General features: G+C 49.4%; 2 protein-coding genes across 4 annotated transcripts in view; one reads left to right on the top strand and one right to left on the bottom strand.

Annotated features, from left to right (window-relative positions):
• The window catches only part of ZER1 (zyg-11 related cell cycle regulator), a 28,959-nt gene extending 22,680 nt beyond the window's left edge, over positions 1-6,279 (bottom strand). The window contains exon 1 of the mRNA XM_066610504.1: positions 6,152-6,279. The gene's annotated coding sequence lies outside the window, so the exon portion shown is untranslated. The remainder of the gene's footprint in view (positions 1-6,151) is intronic.
• TBC1D13 (TBC1 domain family member 13) overlaps positions 1-19,726 on the top strand; it is a 34,312-nt gene that overhangs the window by 1,084 nt on the left and 13,502 nt on the right. For 2 of the 3 annotated variants that reach the window (XM_066610515.1, XM_066610513.1), the window contains exons 1-5: positions 8,202-8,370; positions 13,510-13,583; positions 16,191-16,231; positions 16,901-16,962; positions 19,619-19,718. In XM_066610515.1, coding sequence (XP_066466612.1) covers positions 8,348-8,370; positions 13,510-13,583; positions 16,191-16,231; positions 16,901-16,962; positions 19,619-19,718 — 300 coding nt within the window. In that variant the 5' untranslated portion in view covers positions 8,202-8,347. Of the gene's footprint in view, positions 1-3,515; positions 3,602-8,201; positions 8,371-13,509; positions 13,584-16,190; positions 16,232-16,900; positions 16,963-19,618; positions 19,719-19,726 lie in introns of those variants that run through there. The other variant, XM_066610514.1, reaches the window with a different exon arrangement.

Here is a 19,726-nt window from a genome sequence, read left to right as displayed (position 1 = left end):
AATGTTAAATACATTACTCTTCACAGGTTATTGTCAAATGGAAGAAGGTCACCCTCGGCTACTGGTTGGCTGTTTGTTTTCTTGGAAAACTCAGACTTCAGTTTTCCTCAGACTGTTTTACCTATTAATGAGCCAACCTGTACCTGTGGATAGAGTGATCTTCCAACTAGAAAGCTATATCTTAACAATAGAATGTGTTGGATCTTGTCCTTAAGAGGTACTTGATTCTCCCCCATCAGCCTTTATTGTCTCCTGTCTGGTATCCCTATGGCACATCACTATGGATTGTCAGTTAATGTATGCATGTTAGGGTGAAATCCTAACCCCTTATGTCAGTGCTTTCCAGATCAATCAGGGATGGCTTTTTAGTTGACGGATGAGGTTCTTAATCGTTATTAGAACAGGGGTTTCCAAACTTTTTGGCCAAAGGGCCGCATCAAATGTCTGGCACGGTTTTGAGGGCCAGAAAAAAAATTTAAATGTAAACTTTATATAAATAAATTAGAGGTGGAACTTAGATGTGTGAATAAATGAATGAATGGGCTCATTCATTCAACCTCTCTGGCCCTTAGCACACCCTCCAGATGCAACCAGAGCATAATTCCAGCCATGTTTGGCAAAGTGGGCCAGGGGCTTTCAAGGGGCAAGAGGCTGCTCGTGGGCCGGATACAGGCTTGCCGCGGGCCGCATCTGGCCCCCGGGCCGGGGTTTGGAGACCCCTGGTTTAGTATATTTGCACACTACATGGCACTACTTTTCTGACAACAAAAAAAGTTCAAAAAGGAGTTTACACAGCCAAAACAGTCAGAAGATGCTTCCCTCTGGGTCATCCCCACTCACAGTCTAAAAGGAAATGCTAGGAGACCCCAACAAAGGGCCACAGGAAAAGATACCCTGCTGGGGGGAAGAGGAACAATTGCTTCCCCCTTGCTAAACAGAAAAGAGCCACCACTTTTAAAAGGTACCTCTTCGCCCAGCTAGCAGGAGTCTACCTGAGTGATATGCCTCTTGAACCTTTACATATTTACTTGGAAGTCAGCCCCATTGTGGTTAATAGGGTTTACTCCCAGGTAAGTCTACACAGGATCTCAGCCCTACAACACAATCCTATGTACATCTTCTAAGATGTAATCCCCATTATGTTTGATGGAGATTACACCCAGGAAAGCATGTACAGTATAGGACTGCAGCCCTAGCTGACAAATCAATGAAAGACTTCAGAGCTATTAGTTGCCCAGAGACTCCATGCCCGGAACGGCTGCCTCTTCTCAAGGAAAACTGTGCAAAACCCGCCTCAACTGTCTGACTCAATCTTTTTTCTATTCTCCAGCCAACCTGGGGCTTGAGATTGGGCCAAATTCACAGTGCCTCCTTTACAGGCTGCATAATCTTCCTAGGTGTGGCCACAGAGTTGCACTCTTAGAGATCATCACCGCTGCTGACGCTGCAGCTTTGGCCAAGAAGGGAACGGGAGAGACCACAAAAACCAATTTTCAAGCAGGTCATGGCTATGAAGCATATGGATCACAGCCTGGACAGGACTCCAAAAGAAAAAAACTGCTTTGTCCTTCCAGTTGGTGCCCACACAAATTTCCATAAGGCTATAGTACCTTCGGAGCAAACTAGGCACCAATTTAATTTACTTTACCATGTGATAGTGTTATAGGCCACTAAAAACTCAGTAGCAGAGCATAATCATTACACACAGAAGATCCCAGGTTCAATCCCTGGCAGCATCTCCAGGAGATCTCCTAGGAGATCTAGGGAGGGATCTCTGGGAAGTTGCTGCCAGTCAGAGGCTGCCAATGTTGATAATACAGCCTTTCTCAAACTGTGGATGGGGACGCACCAGGTGGGTCGCAAGCCAATTTCAGGTGGGTCCCGTAGCACCTAGGTCAGCCACCTGTGAAAATACAGAACTGAAAATACAGGGTACAGAGCTGCTGGGCAGGGCAGGCTCGCAGTGGGAGAGAGACCTGGTGCTTTGCCCTGAATAGGTGGACACTCTGGAGAGGGGAGGAAGGTGGTGTGGTTGGAGAAGGATCCAAGTCTGCTTTGACTTCGGAGCTGGAATGTTTGAATTCCAAGCTATACAAAATAACATCCCTAGCATTTATGTACTGCTGAAACAGAGACGCCTGCGTTAGCTCGGTCATGTCGTGAGAATGGGCGATGGCCGGATCCCAAAGGATCTCCTCTATGGAGAACTCGTGCAAGGAAAGTGCCCTACAGGTAGACCACAGCTGCGATACAAGGACATCTGCAAGAGGGATCTGAAGGCCTTAGGGATGGACCTCAACAAGTGGGAAATCCTGAGCGGCCCGCTTGGAGGCAGGCTGTGCAGCTTGGCCTTTCCCAGTTTGAAGAGACACTTGGCCAACAGTCTGAGGCTAAGAGGCAAAGAAGGAAGGCCCATAGCCAGGGAGACAGACCAGGGACAGACAGCACTTGCTCCCGGTGTGGAAGAGATTGTCATTCCCGAATTGGCCTTTTCAGCCACACTAGACGCTGTGCCAGAACCACCATTCAGAGCGCGATACCAGAGTCTTTCGAGACTGAAGGTTGCCAACAACAAAACAACAGCACAAGGCCCTGTGTGATGGGACCTTTGGCTGATGGCGGTTTAGGTTTGAAGCATGAATTGATGGCGCCACTTCCAGCCATGACATCACTTCCAGGTTAATGCCGTCACTTCAGGTGGGTCCCGACCGATTCTAAAAAGTGGGTCCCAATGCCAAGAAGTTTGAGAACCATTGAGGTCGACCAAGGCACCTAACTATGTAGAAGTAATTTATTGCAAAAAGCTGTCTGAGCACAGGAAACTGCTGTCCCTGGTGCTAACATCCTCCTGGACATTTTGGTTTGCTCCATTCCCAGTGGGTACTTGATGGTGGCTCCTATACCATGTTATAGGGTGCCCCACTTAATCCTGTGCCACTGGGCAAGCAGCACCTCCTTCTGGGCTGGCAGTTCCCCATCTAGTCTAAAGGTTATGATAAAATAGCATTGTCCAGTACCCTGTACTCAAAAGCACGTGCAGATATTTTTACCAGTGGTGAAAAAGAGCAGGAATAAGGGAAGAAAGCCAGGGCTCGTATCCAGAGGCATCGGAGCTGATATACACCATTTAAAATGGGATGTTCTCACATGCTCTCATGCAGCAGTTGCATTTCAAAGAATTTTTTTTAAAAAAAATGTTAAAATACTTTTTATAATTCCAAGTGAGGAGGTTGTCCAGCTCAGGTTTTGGAAACTGCCTGGTCAGAAACTGCTGCCAGTCGGTGAAGGCAATTCTCAGCTAGATGACCGAGGGTCTGACCCATATCCTCATATGGCACTGTCCTTCTAGGGCTAGGTCTATATAGATGAGAGGCAGAGCCAAGTTCAATCCCCCGCTACCTCTCCAGCTGAGGTTGAGAAAGAGCCTTGACCGAAATCCTGGAGAGTTGCTACCAGTCCATGCGGACAATAATACTGAGTCAGACTGACTAACGTTCTGACTCATGTTCACACAGCGCCTGCCACCTGCAGCTTGGGAAAAGGGCCACAGCTCAGCAATCGGACACAAGTGCACGCCAGGTTCAATCCCTGCCGTCTCCAGGTAGGACTGCCCAAAGAGCATCACCTGAAAGCCGCTGCCTGTCAGGTGCAGACAAGACAGGGCTGCAACGACTGACCACCTGCCCCTGTATCAGACACCTTTACTTGGGTCCTCCAGGGCGCTGCAGGCAGAAGCAGACCCTGCATGCAAAAAGCCCCAGCTGCAATCCTTCAACAGCAAAGCCTGCCCTCCCTTCCCTTAAACGCTGGAATCTAGATCAGGACAGTGCACCATTGCAATGAATGGATCCCAGGGGTGGCTCTCTAGTGCCAGCAAAATCTCAACAGGTGGATCTCCAGGTGGAGATTTTTGATCTGATTTTTTCCCCTTCTCCTTCCCACAATGTGCAGTCCTCAATAGAGGACCTCCCCCCCTCCATCCTTTTGCAGGAGATGGATCCCAGGATGGAAGGTGTCAACCTCCTCAGCTCCTGCAACCAGGTGGATCTGGGGTGGGTGTGGATCCCAGGTTGGAAGACGCCATCCATCTCAGCCCCTGTAACCAGCTGGATACAGGGGGTGCGTTGATCGCAGGTGGAACCCAGGATGGAAGCTGCCCAGTCCTTGGATCCCGGGGGTGTGTATCCCAGGATGGAGGGTGTCATCCTCAGCCCCTGCAACCAGGTGGATTCTGTGTCTGTGTGTCAGGATGGAGGGAGTCATCCTTCCCAGTCCTTACAACCAGGTGGATCCAGGGGGTGTGAATCCCAGCATAGAAGGTGTTCCCCTTCTCAGCCCCTGCAACTGGGTGGATCCCAGGGTGCATGGATCCCTGGCTGGAAAGTGTCATCCTTCCCTTGCAACCAGGTGGATCCCTTGCTGGAAGGTGTCATCCTTCCCTTGCAACCAGGTGGATCCAGGGGGTGTGGATCCCTGGCTGGAAGGTGTCAGCCTTCCCTTGCAACCAGGTGGATCCAGGGGGTGTGGTCCCTGGCTGGAAGGTGTCATCCTTCCCTTGCAACCAGGTGGATCCAGGGGGTGTGGATCCCTTGCTGGAAGGTGTCAGCCTTCCCTTGCAACCAGGTGGATCCAGGGGGTGTGGATCCCTGGCTGGAAGGTGTCAGCCTTCCCTTGCAACCAGGTGGATCCAGGGGGTGTGGATCCCTGGCTGAAAGGTGTCATCCTTCCCTTGCAACCAGGTGGATCCAGGGGTGTGGATCCCTGGCTGGAAGGTGTCATCCTTCCCTTGCAACCAGGTGGATCCAGGGGGTGTGGATCCCTTGCTGGAAGGTGTCAGCCTTCCCTTGCAACCAGGTGGATCCAGGGGGTGTGGATCCCTGGCTGGAAGGTGTCAGCCTTCCCTTGCAACCAGGTGGATCCAGGGGGTGTGGATCCCTGGCTGAAAGGTGTCATCCTTCCCTTGCAACCAGGTGGATCCAGGGGTGTGGATCCCTGGCTGAAAGGTGTCATCCTTCCCTTGCAACCAGGTGGATCCAGGGGGTGTGGATCCCTTGCTGGAAGGTGTCATCCTTTCCTTGCAACCAGGTGGATCCAGGGGGTGTGGATCCCTGGCTGGAAGGTGTCATCCTTTCCTTGCAACCAGGTGGATCCAGGGGGTGTGGATCCCTGGCTGGAAGGTGTCATCCTTCCCTTGCAACCAGGTGGATCCAGGGGGTGTGGATCCCTTGCTGGAAGGTGTCAGCCTTCCCTTGCAACCAGGTGGATCCAGGGGGTGTGGATCCCTGGCTGGAAGGTGTCAGCCTTCCCTTGCAACCAGGTGGATCCAGGGGGTGTGGATCCCTGGCTGAAAGGTGTCATCCTTCCCTTGCAACCAGGTGGATCCAGGGGTGTGGATCCCTGGCTGGAAGGTGTCATCCTTCCCTTGCAACCAGGTGGATCCAGGGGGTGTGGATCCCTTGCTGGAAGGTGTCAGCCTTCCCTTGCAACCAGGTGGATCCAGGGGGTGTGGATCCCTGGCTGGAAGGTGTCAGCCTTCCCTTGCAACCAGGTGGATCCAGGGGGTGTGGATCCCTGGCTGAAAGGTGTCATCCTTCCCTTGCAACCAGGTGGATCCAGGGGTGTGGATCCCTGGCTGAAAGGTGTCATCCTTCCCTTGCAACCAGGTGGATCCAGGGGGTGTGGATCCCTTGCTGGAAGGTGTCATCCTTTCCTTGCAACCAGGTGGATCCAGGGGGTGTGGATCCCTGGCTGGAAGGTGTCATCCTTCCCTTGCAACCAGGTGGATCCCTGGCTGAAAGGTGTCAGCCTTCTGGGCCCTGCATCCAGGGTGTGTGTGGTGGATCCCTGGTGGATCCAGGATGGAGGGTGTCCCCCTTCTCAGCCCCTGCAACCAGGTGGATCCCGGGGTGTGTGGATCCCAGGGGAGCTGTGTGGATCCAGTGTGGAGGGTGTCACCCTCACCCCTGCAGCCAGGTGGGGCCCAGGATGGGAGGCCTCCCCCTTCCCAGCCCCTGCAAGCAGGAGGATCCAGCGTGTGGGTGGATCCCAGGGTGGAGGGTGTCAGCCCCTGCAGCCAGGTGGGTCCCGGGGGGCGTGGCCCAGAGCCATCCCCTCCTCCCCCGGCCCAGCCCACCCCCCGTCCATCACTCACCTGCCCGCCGGCTCCCCAGGTGAGAGGCTGCCGGGCCTGCCGCCGCTTCCGCTTCCGGCGCTGGGGAGGGAGGGAGGAGAGTCTAGTCTCCACCGGGGTCCGCTCCCCGCCCCTGGCAGCGGCCTCGGCGGCCGTTGTCAACAAATCCTGACGTCACTTCCGGCACCGGCCGCCTGCCCCCCCCCAGCAGGTCCAGAGGAACCTGTGCGGTGCTCCCTCCCCTCCCCTCCCTTTCCTTCCCCGGGAAACAGAGCCCGTGCAGAGGGTTCCGGGCGCTGCTGGGGCTGGAGGAGAGGCGGGGGGAGCAGCCCAGGCCCCCCCTGCAGGCACAGGCAGCCCTGACGCTGGGGGGCCAGGAGGTAGAGCCTCCACCTCCAGGGGCAGTCTACCACTGGGCATTCTCCCCCCCACCCCAGGTGCTGCAGCCCCTCTCCCTCTTCCCTCCATGGTCATGGGGGGGCTCCCAGGCCCCTCTGAAGGCACAGGTAGCCCTGAGGGTGGCACTGGGGGGGGGTCAGAAGGTAGAGCCTCCAGCTCCAGGGGCAGTCTACCACTGGGCATTCTCCCCCCCACCCCAGGTGCTGCAGCCCCTCTCCCTCTTCCCTCCATGGTCATGGGGGGGCTCCCAGGCCCCTCTGAAGGCACAGGTAGCCCTGAGGGTGGCACTGGGGGGGGCAGAAGGTAGAGCCTCCAGCTCCAGGGGCAGTCTACCACTGGGCATTCTCCCCCCCACCCCAGGTGCTGCAGCCCCTCTCCCCCTTCCCTCCATGGTCATGGGGGGCTTCCAGGCCCCTCTGCAGGCACCAAAGCAGGCAGCCCTGAGGGTGACACTGGGGGTTCAGGAGGTACAGCCTCCAGCTTCAGGAGCCTTCTAGCCCAGCCTCCTGCATCTCCCAGTGGCCCGCCAGACGCCTCAGGGAGCCCACGAGGGGCCTGCCGCCTCCTCTTGCCACCCCTTGCACCTGAGGCAGCCTTCTAAAAACAGGAGGTCACCCATGCAATGGATAACCTGCGATGGACTTTTCCTCCATCAATCTCTCCAATCCCCTTTCCAAGGCTTCCGGGCCAGATGCCATCACCACATCCTGTGGCAAGGAGTTCCACAGGCCAGTGACACCCTGGGACAAGACATTTTTTCTTTGGTCTCTCCTAACTCTCCCAATCTGAGTGGACGTCCCCTGGTTCTGGTGCTGTGTGAGCAGGTCAAGGGCATCCCTCTATCCACCCCCTGCATAATTTTGTATGCCACAGGGCCCAGTTTTCCAGTGCCGGTGCTGCAATGCTAATGGGGTATGCACTGCTTCCGGTGTTGGGGAGGCAGTCACAGAGGCCTCCTCAAAGTACCTCAGGGCTGCATTGAGGTTGCACCAGTGCTTGACAGTTGGATAGGATTGGGCCCTGTGGCTGCAATCCTAGCCACACTTACCTAGGGGGACTTAATAATGGGACTTACTTCTGAGTAGCAAGGCATAAGATTGGGCTCTGTGTCATGGTTTGGGTCCCTTTCTTCTGCCCCTCTTCCACTCCCACTATTTATTTATTTATTTTTCACATTTTTCTACCACCCTTTCAGAGCTCAGGGCAGTGTACGCAGCTTGCTCCCCTCCTTTTGTCCTCACAACAACCCTGTGAGGTAGGTGAGGCTGAGAGAAAGTGACTGACTGGCCCAAGGTCACCCAGGAAGCTTTGTGGCTATGGGGGGATTTGAACCTGGATCTTCCAGGTCTAAGTCCGCCTCCCAAACCACTACACCACCCTGGCTCTCACTAGATGCACAGGGTTGCCCTGCAAGTTGTCAGTGTGTTTCAATTTCACTTGCTACAGTAGCAAGAAGCCCCTGGCCCAGTGCCTGCTGCATCTGGATTGCAATAGAGCCTGGCCTGGGGCTTGCATCCTCAGAAAGCATCCTAGCCTGGGGCTTGCAGGGGGGGGGGTGTTGTCTCAAGGCCGCCCCCTCCTGCTGCCACAGGGAGGCGAGCAAGCAGCAGGGGCGGCTCCACCTCCTCTCCTCCTCCTCCTCCCATTTATTGATTCCCCTCCAGCAGGCCAAGCTTCCGCCCGAGTAGGGGCTGCTCACTCCTGCTCTCTCCTCCGGGCCTCCCCACAGATCAGTCCAGCAGGAGAACCGAGGAACACCCGCTGTGGGAGGCGACGGGGCCACCACCCTCCTCACTTATCATCATCATCATCATCATCATGTCGAGTCTCCACCAGAGCAGGTAGGATGGGGGAAAGGGGGCACCCTTGCTGTTATTTGGGGGGGGCTTCTGCAGCACTTGTGGCTCCCCTTTTTGGAGGGGCAGGGGTGTTACTAAGACCTCCCCTATCCTCCTTATCTATGCATCTGTGTAGTGCTTGTGAGTTCTGTGTAGTGTCTATGAATTGGGCACGTATGTTTGTATATCTAGTGTGTCTGTACATATGTGTTTATCTACTATGGTTGTGTAGGGTGTGTATATAGCATACGTTTACATCAAGGGGCTTTTATTGTCTATATCGGGCATTTGTAACCTTTTTTTTAGCTCCTGGTGCACTAAGGCACTAAAATTTTCAGGGGCCCCCCCAGCAGTTTTGGTGACAATTAGCAATGCACACCATGCTGCTGGTGGGGTGGGGTGGGGTGGGGTGGGGGGCTCATATCCCCAAAGGCCCTACTAATCTATATTAACCTCCCCCCCAAAAAAAGTCCTGTGGCACACCTGCGGACCATTCATGGCCCACCGGTTGAAAATTGCTTGTCTATATTATTAAGCATTCACTCCCCCCCCCTTTCATTTTTCTTCCTGCTAGAAAATGAGGAGCATATATTTTTTGACAAAAAGTTCTTTTATTATTATTATTATTAATAATAATAGCAACAATAGTATTTATCTGTTGCTTTTCTGTAAAAAGTTCACAAAGCGGTTTACAGAGTAAAATCAAATGACGGATGATTGTCCTAGCAGGGCTTACAATCTTAAAAGATGGCAAACAAACACCAGCAGACACCCCCTAGACAAGACACTGTTGGGGTGAGGCGGTCCAGTCACTCTCCCCCTGCTAAATAAAAGTGAAAAAGTGCCTCTGACCCAGTTAGCAGGGGCAGGCCCCTCTATCCCCCCCTTCCCATTTCAGTCTTCTTTCCCCTTTTCAGTATGTTACTGTAGGGGAAGGAAGGTCCTGCTCTCCTTTCCCAACACTAGAGGTTTTGTTTTTCCCTTGCGTACCTTCCTCTTGCTCTTCCCCTTTTCAAACTGGTTCCTTGCTGTTTTCTTCCTCTCAGCTTTTACATATTTTTCTTTAAAGTTTGCTTGTTCTCATGGTAAATGCGAGGGCCCCCTGGATCCGCATTCATTTCTTGCAGTCGCCCTTTCTAGATCTTTTCTTCAGTTTCCTCTGTCTCCTTATTTAATGTCAAGTGTGCTTTTTCTAGGCTAAAAGGTGTAGTTCCTTCTGATTCTCATTCTCAGCCTGTCTCGTTCCCCCCCCTTTTCCAGCTTCTCAAAGTAACTTCATCCCTCATTTCAGTCCTGCCATTTCTGTGCCTTCATGCTCCATCTCCTTCCCCTGCTGCTTCATGTGTCTTTTTGTTTTATTTGGGGGGTGGGTGGGTGGGAATGGGGACAGGCCAAGAATGAGAATCTTTCCCCTTTCTCATCTCTTCCTCCTATACTTCTGATTGCCCACTATGCCACACAAGAGGCGAACTGGCAGGCCACTATTCGCTCTCCACCACAGTATGATGAAAGCTCATTCACAGCAGTCTTTTTTTTCTAGACTTTGTTTGCAATAGTTTCCCTCCAATTCTCCCCCCCCCCAGACCCCTGGACTGAGTCCTTTTCCCTTACCTCCAGCTGAAAATGACCCCCTTCTGCCCACACTGGTGCGTGACTTTAATCAGTCTGGGAACTTTCTATAGCTGGGAAGATATTGGGTGGGAATAACCCTATTTTATATCACTTCTGATAGTGTGTCCTTCCTTATTTCCTTAGGGAGCTCTTTCTGTTTAATGATCATTCCCCCCCCTTTCAAACATTGAAAGTAGCCTAATTTTATTACCGCTTGTTGAAGCAGCCTCTTAGGGTAGCTAGCTCTCCCTCCATTTTCTCAAGGATGCTATTTTTTCCCCCCAAGTTCTACAGAAACCTATTTTATTTGCCAGCTTGTTGAACTATATGCTATAAACCTTTAGTAACATATCTAAAGTAACATATCTTTATGTAACATATCTTTAGTAACATATCTAAATCATGAATTTAAAACATTTGCGAGATGGCTACAGCCTGCCTGGGCTTCAGATGCCCTGTGTGGAGTAAACTGCCATTGGTGTGTTTTGTGTGATCTCTGGGAGCTTGTCAGAGTTCTTCATCTACAGCAGGAAGGAAAGGGACCAGTGTGGGTTTAAGAATCTCTCCACCAACTCCTGTTTTGAGCAGTTGAGTGCTGAGGTATGTTTCCCTGTGAAATGTGTTAAAATGCTAAGCTGAGGAGTAGTTGTCTGTGAGATAGCTCTAAGGGGGTGTTAGCATGTTCAGAGCTCAACCCTGAAGCCTTTTCTTTAGTGCCATGATGGATTTGTTCAAAGGGTCTTTCTCTCACTAACAAATAACTGCAGCATGTTGTTAATGGGAGGAACGAGGAGGAAAGTTCTTCCATGTCTAAAGGTGTGATGTTCAAGTGGATTTGACATCTCAATGCATCTTCTTTTTTAAAATTAAGTCATTTCTGCCCAGTGTTGCATACACGCAACAGGGATCAGATGTGTACACTTGTGGGCTGGGCAGAAATGGGTTAAGTCTATGTTTTCAGCTGTGAAATTAACTCGGCCTGGTTGGAGTTCAGAAGTAACTTGCTCCAGCCACCTTACTTGTATCTTATCTGCACAGTTTTTCTATTTGTATTCAGGGAAACTAGCTGTCTTAAATGGTGGGAACATAAGAATGGCCTTTTGGGGCCCGATTAAGGTGCTTCGTTTCCAAGAGTGATCAACCGGATGTGTTCAGGAAACCCCCACACAGGCTGCAATATCCTGTCCTGCAGATATGCCCCCCTCCTCCGCATCGAGCAATTGGTGGGGTGTACTTCCTCTCATCCTAGAGACTCTATTAATGGATCTTAACTGTGAATTTCCCTGTAAACCATCTGAGCTAGTAGCCGTTGCCACCTGTTGTGATAATGAATTCATAGGAAAGAGCAGAAGGAAGGCTAAGAGTCTGACTAGCCACAAGCTTTTGACCTGACCAGGGATGGTGTCTCTGTGAGGCCAATGGAGACATTTGCCTCAGTGACAGATTGGCAGTGGGTGCTCTCCTCTGCTCCTTGAAGTGTTGAATGGAGCAGAAGCATGGAGGAGAGGAGAGTGACCAGCTAACATGTTTTCCATGCTTTAGCTCCCCATGCTATTACTACTGCTTCATTCTTCTCTTCTTAAATACAAGGACCAGGCGAAGAAGTGCGAAAGATGCTTCACTGGATTAAGCAGGGGGATGACGACAAGACATTCCAGTTCAGGTGTTGGGCGACCTTGTGCCGAGGTTGCCTGACTTGAACTGGGTCATATGGCTATGCAAGAGGAAACTTAGTAAAGTACTAAAGGGTCAGACTGTCCTGAACTCGCGTCACTGTGCACTGTTAAGTGCTGAAGCTATTCTCAACTAAGGCAGGAGGAGAACTCCTTCTCGTTGTCAGAAGTTAAGTTCTTGGTCAGTCCCTAAAGCTTCTTCTCGATCCTTCAGGTAAAACTTCCTATCCCTTGCCATGCCTTACTGGATTTAAGAAAGTTCACCACCATGAATGAGAACTTGAGACACTGTTGGTGCATGTGACTGTTTATTTTTCTGGGCTCTGGGTGATTGCTTTGCCTTTGTTCCGATAAAGGCTTTTATCTGAGCAGCATGTCCTTCTGATATGTAAGAAGAATGGACTTGGCTAGCTTTTGAATGCCCTTGTTGGGACAGGGGGAAGAAAAATGAATGCTGAGCGCCATTCGAAGTTGGGCTTTCTTCCAGTCGGAGTCAGATCCGACTCTAACCCTTATGATGCGCTCTTGGCCCAAATCTTTTAATATGCTCTGTAACCAGGACTCTTAACCCAGTTGGATCGTGAAGACAAAAAGTTGTTCTGTTTTCTTGTCATCCTGGCAATTTGGTTACATCATGTTCAGATTACTGTAAAAGGCTCTATTTAGGGCTGCCCTTGGAGACGAATTGGAGACTTGCAATTCAGAATGCTTCAGCTCAGGGGCAGAATGCTTCTATATAAACACCGACTAGCACAACACGTGGTTTTGGTTTGTTTTCTGCAGTTCAAGGTGTCCGTTTTTTGCCTTTTAAAACTGTAAACAACTGAAGACCATAGCAGTTGTATTGTGTCCTATTTCACCCCCCCCCCCCGCCCATGAAGCAACCTGCCCTTCAGAGTTATGTGCCATGACATTGGCAGAGGTGCATTAGGTTGAAATGCATGAGAGCTTTTTTTTTTGCAGTGGCACAGGGTATACGGAACTGCATGTACCAGGTTGTGAAACCAGCTCCGTCATCGCCTTTGTCCTGACTCTAGCTAAAGACATATTTGTTTTGTTAAGGCTTGATGGCTGGTGAGCTGGTCTCATTCCTGGTTTACACAGCTGTGTGGTGTTTGATGCTTTCATTGCTTATTGTTTTTTTGTTGCACCGTACTTTGAGTGGGGGAATGTGTCTTGGTAGCTGAGGGCCCCATCCTATCCAGCTTTCCAGCACCAGTGCAGCCCCCAGGTAAGGGAGTAAACGTTCCTTTAGCTTGAGGAAACCCCTGTGTCTATTTTAGAAACATGACTCAGTAGTAGAATGAATGCTGCGCATACGGAAGGCCCAGGTTCAATGTATCTCCAGGTGGAGCAGAGAGAAATTATTATTAACAGTATTATTAACAGTATTTATATACCGCTTTTCAACTCAAAGTTCACAAAGCGGTTTACAGAGAAAAATCAAATAACTAAATGGCTCCCTGTCCCAAAAGGGCTCACAATCTAAAAAGATGCAAAAGAATACCAGCAGACAGCCACTAGTTCAGACAGTGCTGGGGTGAGGTGGGCCAGGTACTCTCCCCCTGCTAAAAAAAGGAGCACCCACTTGAAAAAGTGCCTCTTACCCAATTAGCAGGGGTAATCCCTGTCTGAAACCTGGAACAGAAATCCCTGTCTGAAACCTGGAGAGCTGTCTTTGCTGGCCCAAATGTACTGGTAGAAGGCAACTTCTCGGGGGCAAGTCCCTTCCGGGTTGGCATCTTGCCTCTGACATTAACGTATTGGTGGCCTTAGGCAAACCCAAGACCTATTGAATAAGAAGCACATGTCAAGCGACTGACCTTTTTGTGCATGGTCATGTTTCCCCTTCCTTTAGGATTGCGGAGTTCCAGGACATACTTGGTGAACCCAAGATTTCACTCCAGAAGCTCCGTGAATTTTGCTTCAGCGGTAAGTGGCTGGCTGGCAGGCACACTCTGGCTGTTGACCATCAGTAGCATGGGTCGGGTTTCAGGGCTCAGTCTGATGCCTTGACAGGAGATGCAACTGATCTATTGGGCTAAAAGAAAACGATGCTCAGGGCAGAGCAACATTCTGAAGGCAGGTGCCTCTCCACTGATCACTGGGTTTGGAGATAACCATCTATGTTTTTTCTTTGGTGTGCCCTAGAGCTGCAGTGGCCTGGGCTGCACTCTGATGTGTAGAAGAGAGCTTAGCGTGGTCAGTGGCTTCTTATTTCCTGAAAGACAGCTTTGTATGCCTTCCCTGCAATGAGCAACTGAAGGGATATTTGGGATAAAGTGTTAGGCAAACCCTCAACTCAAGCAAGCAATAGTGTAGTCTACTAGACCTGACCAGTGCCCTGCATTTATCTGACAACATCTCCAGGTAGGGTTGGGGAAAGACCCTTCTCTGAAATCTTGGAGAGCTGCCAGTCGGTGTTGACAATACTGAGATAGATGCCCAGAAGTCTGACTCGGTAAAAGGCCATTTCGTGTGTTCACATATATAACTCTGTGTTTGTTCTTCTCCACTGTCACGGCCCCGATTCCTGGGTGGAAACAGATTAACTTGATCCCAGTGTCTTCTGTCTTTAACAGATCTCCATTGTGAATAGTATTTTTTTGAGAAGAGAATGATAGTCGTCCTTCCTATTTGGGATACTGTATTCTAAAAACCTAAGCAAGGGACAAATGGGATTTTTCTGCGGTTTTGACTCTATTCACTACTGTTATCCTTCTTTCCTCTACCCTGCTGTAGGCAATTAACAGGCCATCTTGAAATACTGTACTCTTAGGATTCCAAAATCCACTGTTGTTCAGCTTAAATGACCAAAGGTCACCCGTGCTGGAACCAAGTTAAAACCTTCATAAATATTTAACACAAGAACTTTCTTGCAAGCGTCTGCTGAACTTTGTCTCTTGCTTTTTTTTAGAAGTGTTGTGTTTAGATGTGGATGTGCTCCTTGCCCTGAAACGGAGGTGCTTGTAAAAGCATAAGTGTGTCTGAGGAAGAGCCATTGTGGTTTTTTGGCTAGCGTGGGGTGGGCAAACATTTGGGCAGGAGGGCCACGTCATCTCTGTGACACTGGGGGGTGGGGCTGGGGTAAAAAAGAAGTAATTTACATTTCAGATTCGAATAAGTTTACATAAATGAATACATTAGAGAGAGAACTTATATGTATGAATGAATTTTCATTTATAATGCACTTGAGAACTGTAATACAGGCATGTAGAACCACATGAGAACTATGAACTGTTTGCTACGCACCTCTTCACAGTGAAAACATACAGACCAAGCCAGAAACACATGGAGATATAAGATGTTCAGATATAAGATGTTCAGAGGCCAGCATGGGCTCCAACGGGCTATAGGCTTACTAGAGTCTGGAGGCTCCCTGAAGGCCAAATTGGGGGTCCCTGAGGGCCACAAATTGCCTGCGGGGTAGGGTTTGCCCACCCCTGGGCTAGAGTGTTGAACTTAAATTGTGGAGATTTGCTTTAAAGTCCTTGCTTGACTGTGAAGCTGATGGGGTGACTCCAAGCTGTCTTCAGCTCTTGTCACTACCTTTTGTCTGTATTTAACCTGAGAAGGTAGTTGAGGCCAAAAATGAGGGCTAAGTACTCTTCCCTTAAGAAGAGCAAGATAAGAAGGGAATGAATAAAACTATTGTATTCCATATTACTGGTTGGTAACCTTCAGTCTCGAAAGACTACGGTATAAGCATACAGCACCTGCTATTCCCAGGCGGTCTCCCATCCAAGTACTAACCAGGCCTGACCCTGCTTAGCTTCCGAGATCATGGTATAAGCCTACAGCACCCGGTATTCCCAGGCGGTCTCCCATCCAAGTACTAACCAGGCCTGACCCTGCTTAGCTTCCGAGATCATGGTATAAGCCTACAGCACCCGGTATTCCCAGGCGGTCTCCCATCCAAGTACTAACCAGGCCTGACCCTGCTTAGCTTCTGAGATCATGGTATAAGCCTACAGCACCCGGTATTCCCAGGCGGTCTCCCATCCAAGTACTAACCAGGCCTGCTGCTGCTTAGCTTCCAAGATCAGGCAAGATCGGGCATCTGCAGCATAACAGTTGCTGCTACTGCTAGGAATGCACTAAGTGTTCCAAGGCTAGTTGCTTCCTCTTGGCCTCAGTCACCCCGTCTGAAGTATGGGCATATACTGGGCTGATGTTATTGTTAACCTAGCTATGTGCTGTCCTCGTGATACAAGAGCAGCGCCACTGTGTGATGTCTGTGTGCTGAAAATTCTCAACAGCTCCATCAGCCAGCGGCAAAACTGTAGGGGAGACTCGCTTGGCTGCCAGGGGAGGAATTTCTGGTCACCTTATTGAACCTGTTGTTGATGTCCCCATATTGGGCTTGCCATTGGCTAGTTCATCCTGCTGCTCGAGGAAGATTGACACTGGAGGTTTACTTTTGCTTATTAAATTTATAGGCTGCCTTTCTCAAAAAGCTAAGCAAAGGACTATTTTTTTGGAAGTAATGAACCATCGTAACTTTGGCAGCAAAGGCACATGTTCTTTTTTCTTTCACAGGTATTCCCTGTGAAGGTGGACTGCGCTGTCTCTGCTGGAAGGTGGGTTTCATTTTCTAGGGGGCTGTCTTTGTTTCCTGAATTTGTGTTTTGGTAAAGTCTTGGAGGTCGCAAAACATTTCCCCCCCCCCCCATTTTTCTATAGTGCTTCTAACTGAGAAGCCGATGAGAGTAGGTGCTTTGCTTGCAGAAGGTCCCAGGGTCATTCTCCAACCCAAAAGGATCAGGTAGCAAGCAATGGAAAAGAGCCCTATCAGAAATCCTGGAGGGCTGCTAACTTGTAGTATAGACTCTTCCAACCTAGATGGATCGGTGCTATGAGATGGGGTGAAACAGCTTCCTGTGTTCATCAGGAGAATTCATAGCTTGGTGACGGAGCATGTCGTTTGCAAGCATAAGATTCCAAGTTTAGTCTGGGGCAGCAAGTTATAGACAAGACCCCTGTTTGAAATCCTAGAGAGGTGCTGCCAGTTAGCATAGATGGTTCCTATTTCTTGTAAGTGTTTGCTTGAATGCTGGGTTGGTTTTCATAACGAACCCATTTTACCGATGGGGAAACTGAGGCTCTTCAAGAGTGCGCAGCTGTATTTTGTTTAGGATATCCTTGCCTGAATTATTTTGCTAGAAACCCAGACTAATTTCTCATCAGTATATTTCTCTCTATCTTGTGCTCAGTTGTAAGGCCTTGCATGTGTTGCTCTTCCTATACAGATTCTCTTGAACTACCTCCCTGTGGAAAGAGCCTTGTGGAGCTCCCTATTGAAGAAGCAGAGGTGAGTCCATCTTTTTATGTAGCTTTTGGTTCCCCCTCTTGTGCATGGGAAATACGTTTTCTGTTTAAAAGCTGAAACTTACGGGCAGCCCAGTTCTGTGCTGCCCAGTGCCGCACTGTGATACTGGCGTTGGGTGTTGCAAAAGTGCCATAAAGCTCTTTCCCGCTGGCGGGAGAGACCAGAGCTGGAAGGATGTCCAGGAGAACCACTAGGTGGTGAGTATCCGTGCCAAGCAGCAGGGAGGCTTTTCGGGACAGGGGAAGGCAGGGAGGGGGCAGAACTGGGTGGAGGGAGGGAGGGAGGATTGGTGGGCTGGGCTAGGCCTGGGAGGGGAGCAGGGATGCCATTGAATCCTGTCCCCCCCTCCAGAGCTGCAGGGCCCAACATGGGTCTCTTTGGTTCCTTTTGCAGATCCAAATGGACTCATTGGCACCAGCTGTACTCAACATGGGGCAAGGGAACCAATATTCCCTTATCCCAAGGAGACTTCTGGCAGCTTCCTTAGCACCACAGAATACAGAGGTGGCCATTTTGCTGCCGCTGTACCGCTGGGGAAGCTTAGGATTGGGCTGGGTGTCTTTACCACCTTGTTAAACGTGCTGGGAACACTCCAGCAATCCTCTCTGTTGCCCTGCTCCAAAGCCCTGCCCACCATTCTTAGACAAACGATGTACTTGGGGAGAGATGCTCTCTGCCATAAGCGTATTGAGCATGGCTATGTAGCGCGCTGCATAAGGTCTGCTTATGTGCTCCAGAAATGCCGTAAACTTGGAAATGCTTGCGTACAATAACCAAACAGGGCTCATGTTAGCTTAGCCTCAAGTCACTTAGTGGCTGATTGGGACTCGGAACCTGGGTCTCCCCGGTTCTGATCTAACTTGATAATCGCTACACCTCCTGCTCCCTTTCATAATTCACCAGTTTTGAGTAACAGTTCATTCTTTGATGAGACAAACCCCTCAACAACATGACTGTGTACAGCTCTGTGTCTCTTAGCCCTTCTTGAACTGTTTAAAGGGTTATTGAAATTGATAACCTAGTAATTAAAATAGAGTTAAAAAGTAAGTGTGCACAGCATGTATGTTCACTGATTAAAAATTACCCTTGCTGTTTAATGACCTGAACTGAATCTACTAGTTAAAAGCTTCTGGCCCGGTTTATTAAGGAATGTAAAATCAGATTGGTGTTTTTACTAAATGTGCTTATGAAAAAGCACTTCGGCCAGACTGAATATTATAAGGATAATTCAGTAAATCAAATATTGTTTTGTTTCAAGCAGGGCTTGGAATAATAAATACTGGAAGAGTAACCAGAGTTGAGCATTGTTTGATTCAATGTTCCTTCTTGCAAGACAGATTTATGTTATAGAGGTAGCCTTAATAGGAGCTGCTTGTCTCCAGGGATAGCCTTCACTTAAAGCTCTGAAATAACTTCGGGGCAGCTACTCTGCTGGCTAAAGCAATTCACATAAAGAGATGTAAAATCATTGAATGCCTGAAACGTTCAGAGTGGTTGGCGAAATGGGCACGTCCTGCTTTTATAGTGGAGAAAAATGGCCTTGTCTGTTAGAATGGACACAGGCATAGCTGCCTAGTTGGAGGAAATGGTGATAACGTAATAAAAACATATAGCACTGCTTTTTGCAATTCTCATTTTTGTAAAAAAAAAAAAAACTGCAAAAAATAGGACCTTTTTATTTGGTTCTTATTTATTATTAGGGGTTGCATGTTTAATTACGGTGGCTGCAGTATATCACCTACCTAGTGCACTTTTAATTATAATTATAATGTAAATTTTGAATAAAAACACACGTTGCTACTTTCTGCACTTCTAACTTTTGGAAAACATGAAAAATTCATTTTCTCCCACCGCTATGTATAGTCAAGTGTGGAAATAATCATTCTTAAGACAGTGCCCTAAGATAGCTCAGGTGTGCTGAATTTTGGCCAGAAAATTCCAGCTTAAATATTTTTCATTGTTGTTTTTTTTCTTTCCCCCAGTGATACTTCAGTGTTTTAGGGAAAGTATTCTGGTCTAGGGCTTGGACTAGTCTTTGGGGAATGCAGTTCCATGAATCCTCCCTGAAAGGATGTTGTATGTAGATAACTTCTGGGGGGTCAAGGGAAAGACTTCTGGCCCATCCTATGGTGGGATATGCAGGAAGAGGTGGTTGGGTTAAATGTCCAAATAATTTAGGACTCGGTATTCCAAAAAACAGCCTTTGAATCTCACCCAGAGAACTGGGTGAGAAGCTGAAACTGGTGTGTGGGCCAGCTTATTTCTGTACTTCTTGTGGCTATATAGAGGCTTGTCGGGTTCACTGAATGCAAGGAGTGCCATGCACCTTCCACATTGATGCACCAGCTAGCCATATCCCCTGGGCATTCATGTGTGCTAAGGCAAGAGCTAATAGCAGACAAGCTATCTGGCCCCCTCACTTGCTTTGGAAGCAAGCACTGAACAGGTGATGTCCAGGGTACCTATATGTGGCCAACCAGCATGAGATAACCTATGAAGATGGTTACTGTAAACATCACTTCTGAGTTAATTTCCACTTGGCAGATGCAGGGAACTGACGGTATTGGGTGTAAATTTTCTTTGTGTCTGCTTCTACTTCCTAATACGGCCTTCTCTCTCCCCCTCCCCCCCTTTGAAGAGAACTCTATGCCCAGTTCTTGAAGGAGATGATCATACAGCCTGGAATAGCCAAAGCCAACCTTGGAGTCTCCAGGGAAGATGTGACCTTAGAGGATCACGTGAGTGT

This window comes from Tiliqua scincoides, chromosome 16 (genome assembly GCF_035046505.1).
Source record: "Tiliqua scincoides isolate rTilSci1 chromosome 16, rTilSci1.hap2, whole genome shotgun sequence".
Taxonomy (NCBI): domain Eukaryota; kingdom Metazoa; phylum Chordata; class Lepidosauria; order Squamata; family Scincidae; genus Tiliqua; species Tiliqua scincoides.
This window is presented reverse-complemented; position numbering and strand designations above follow the sequence as displayed.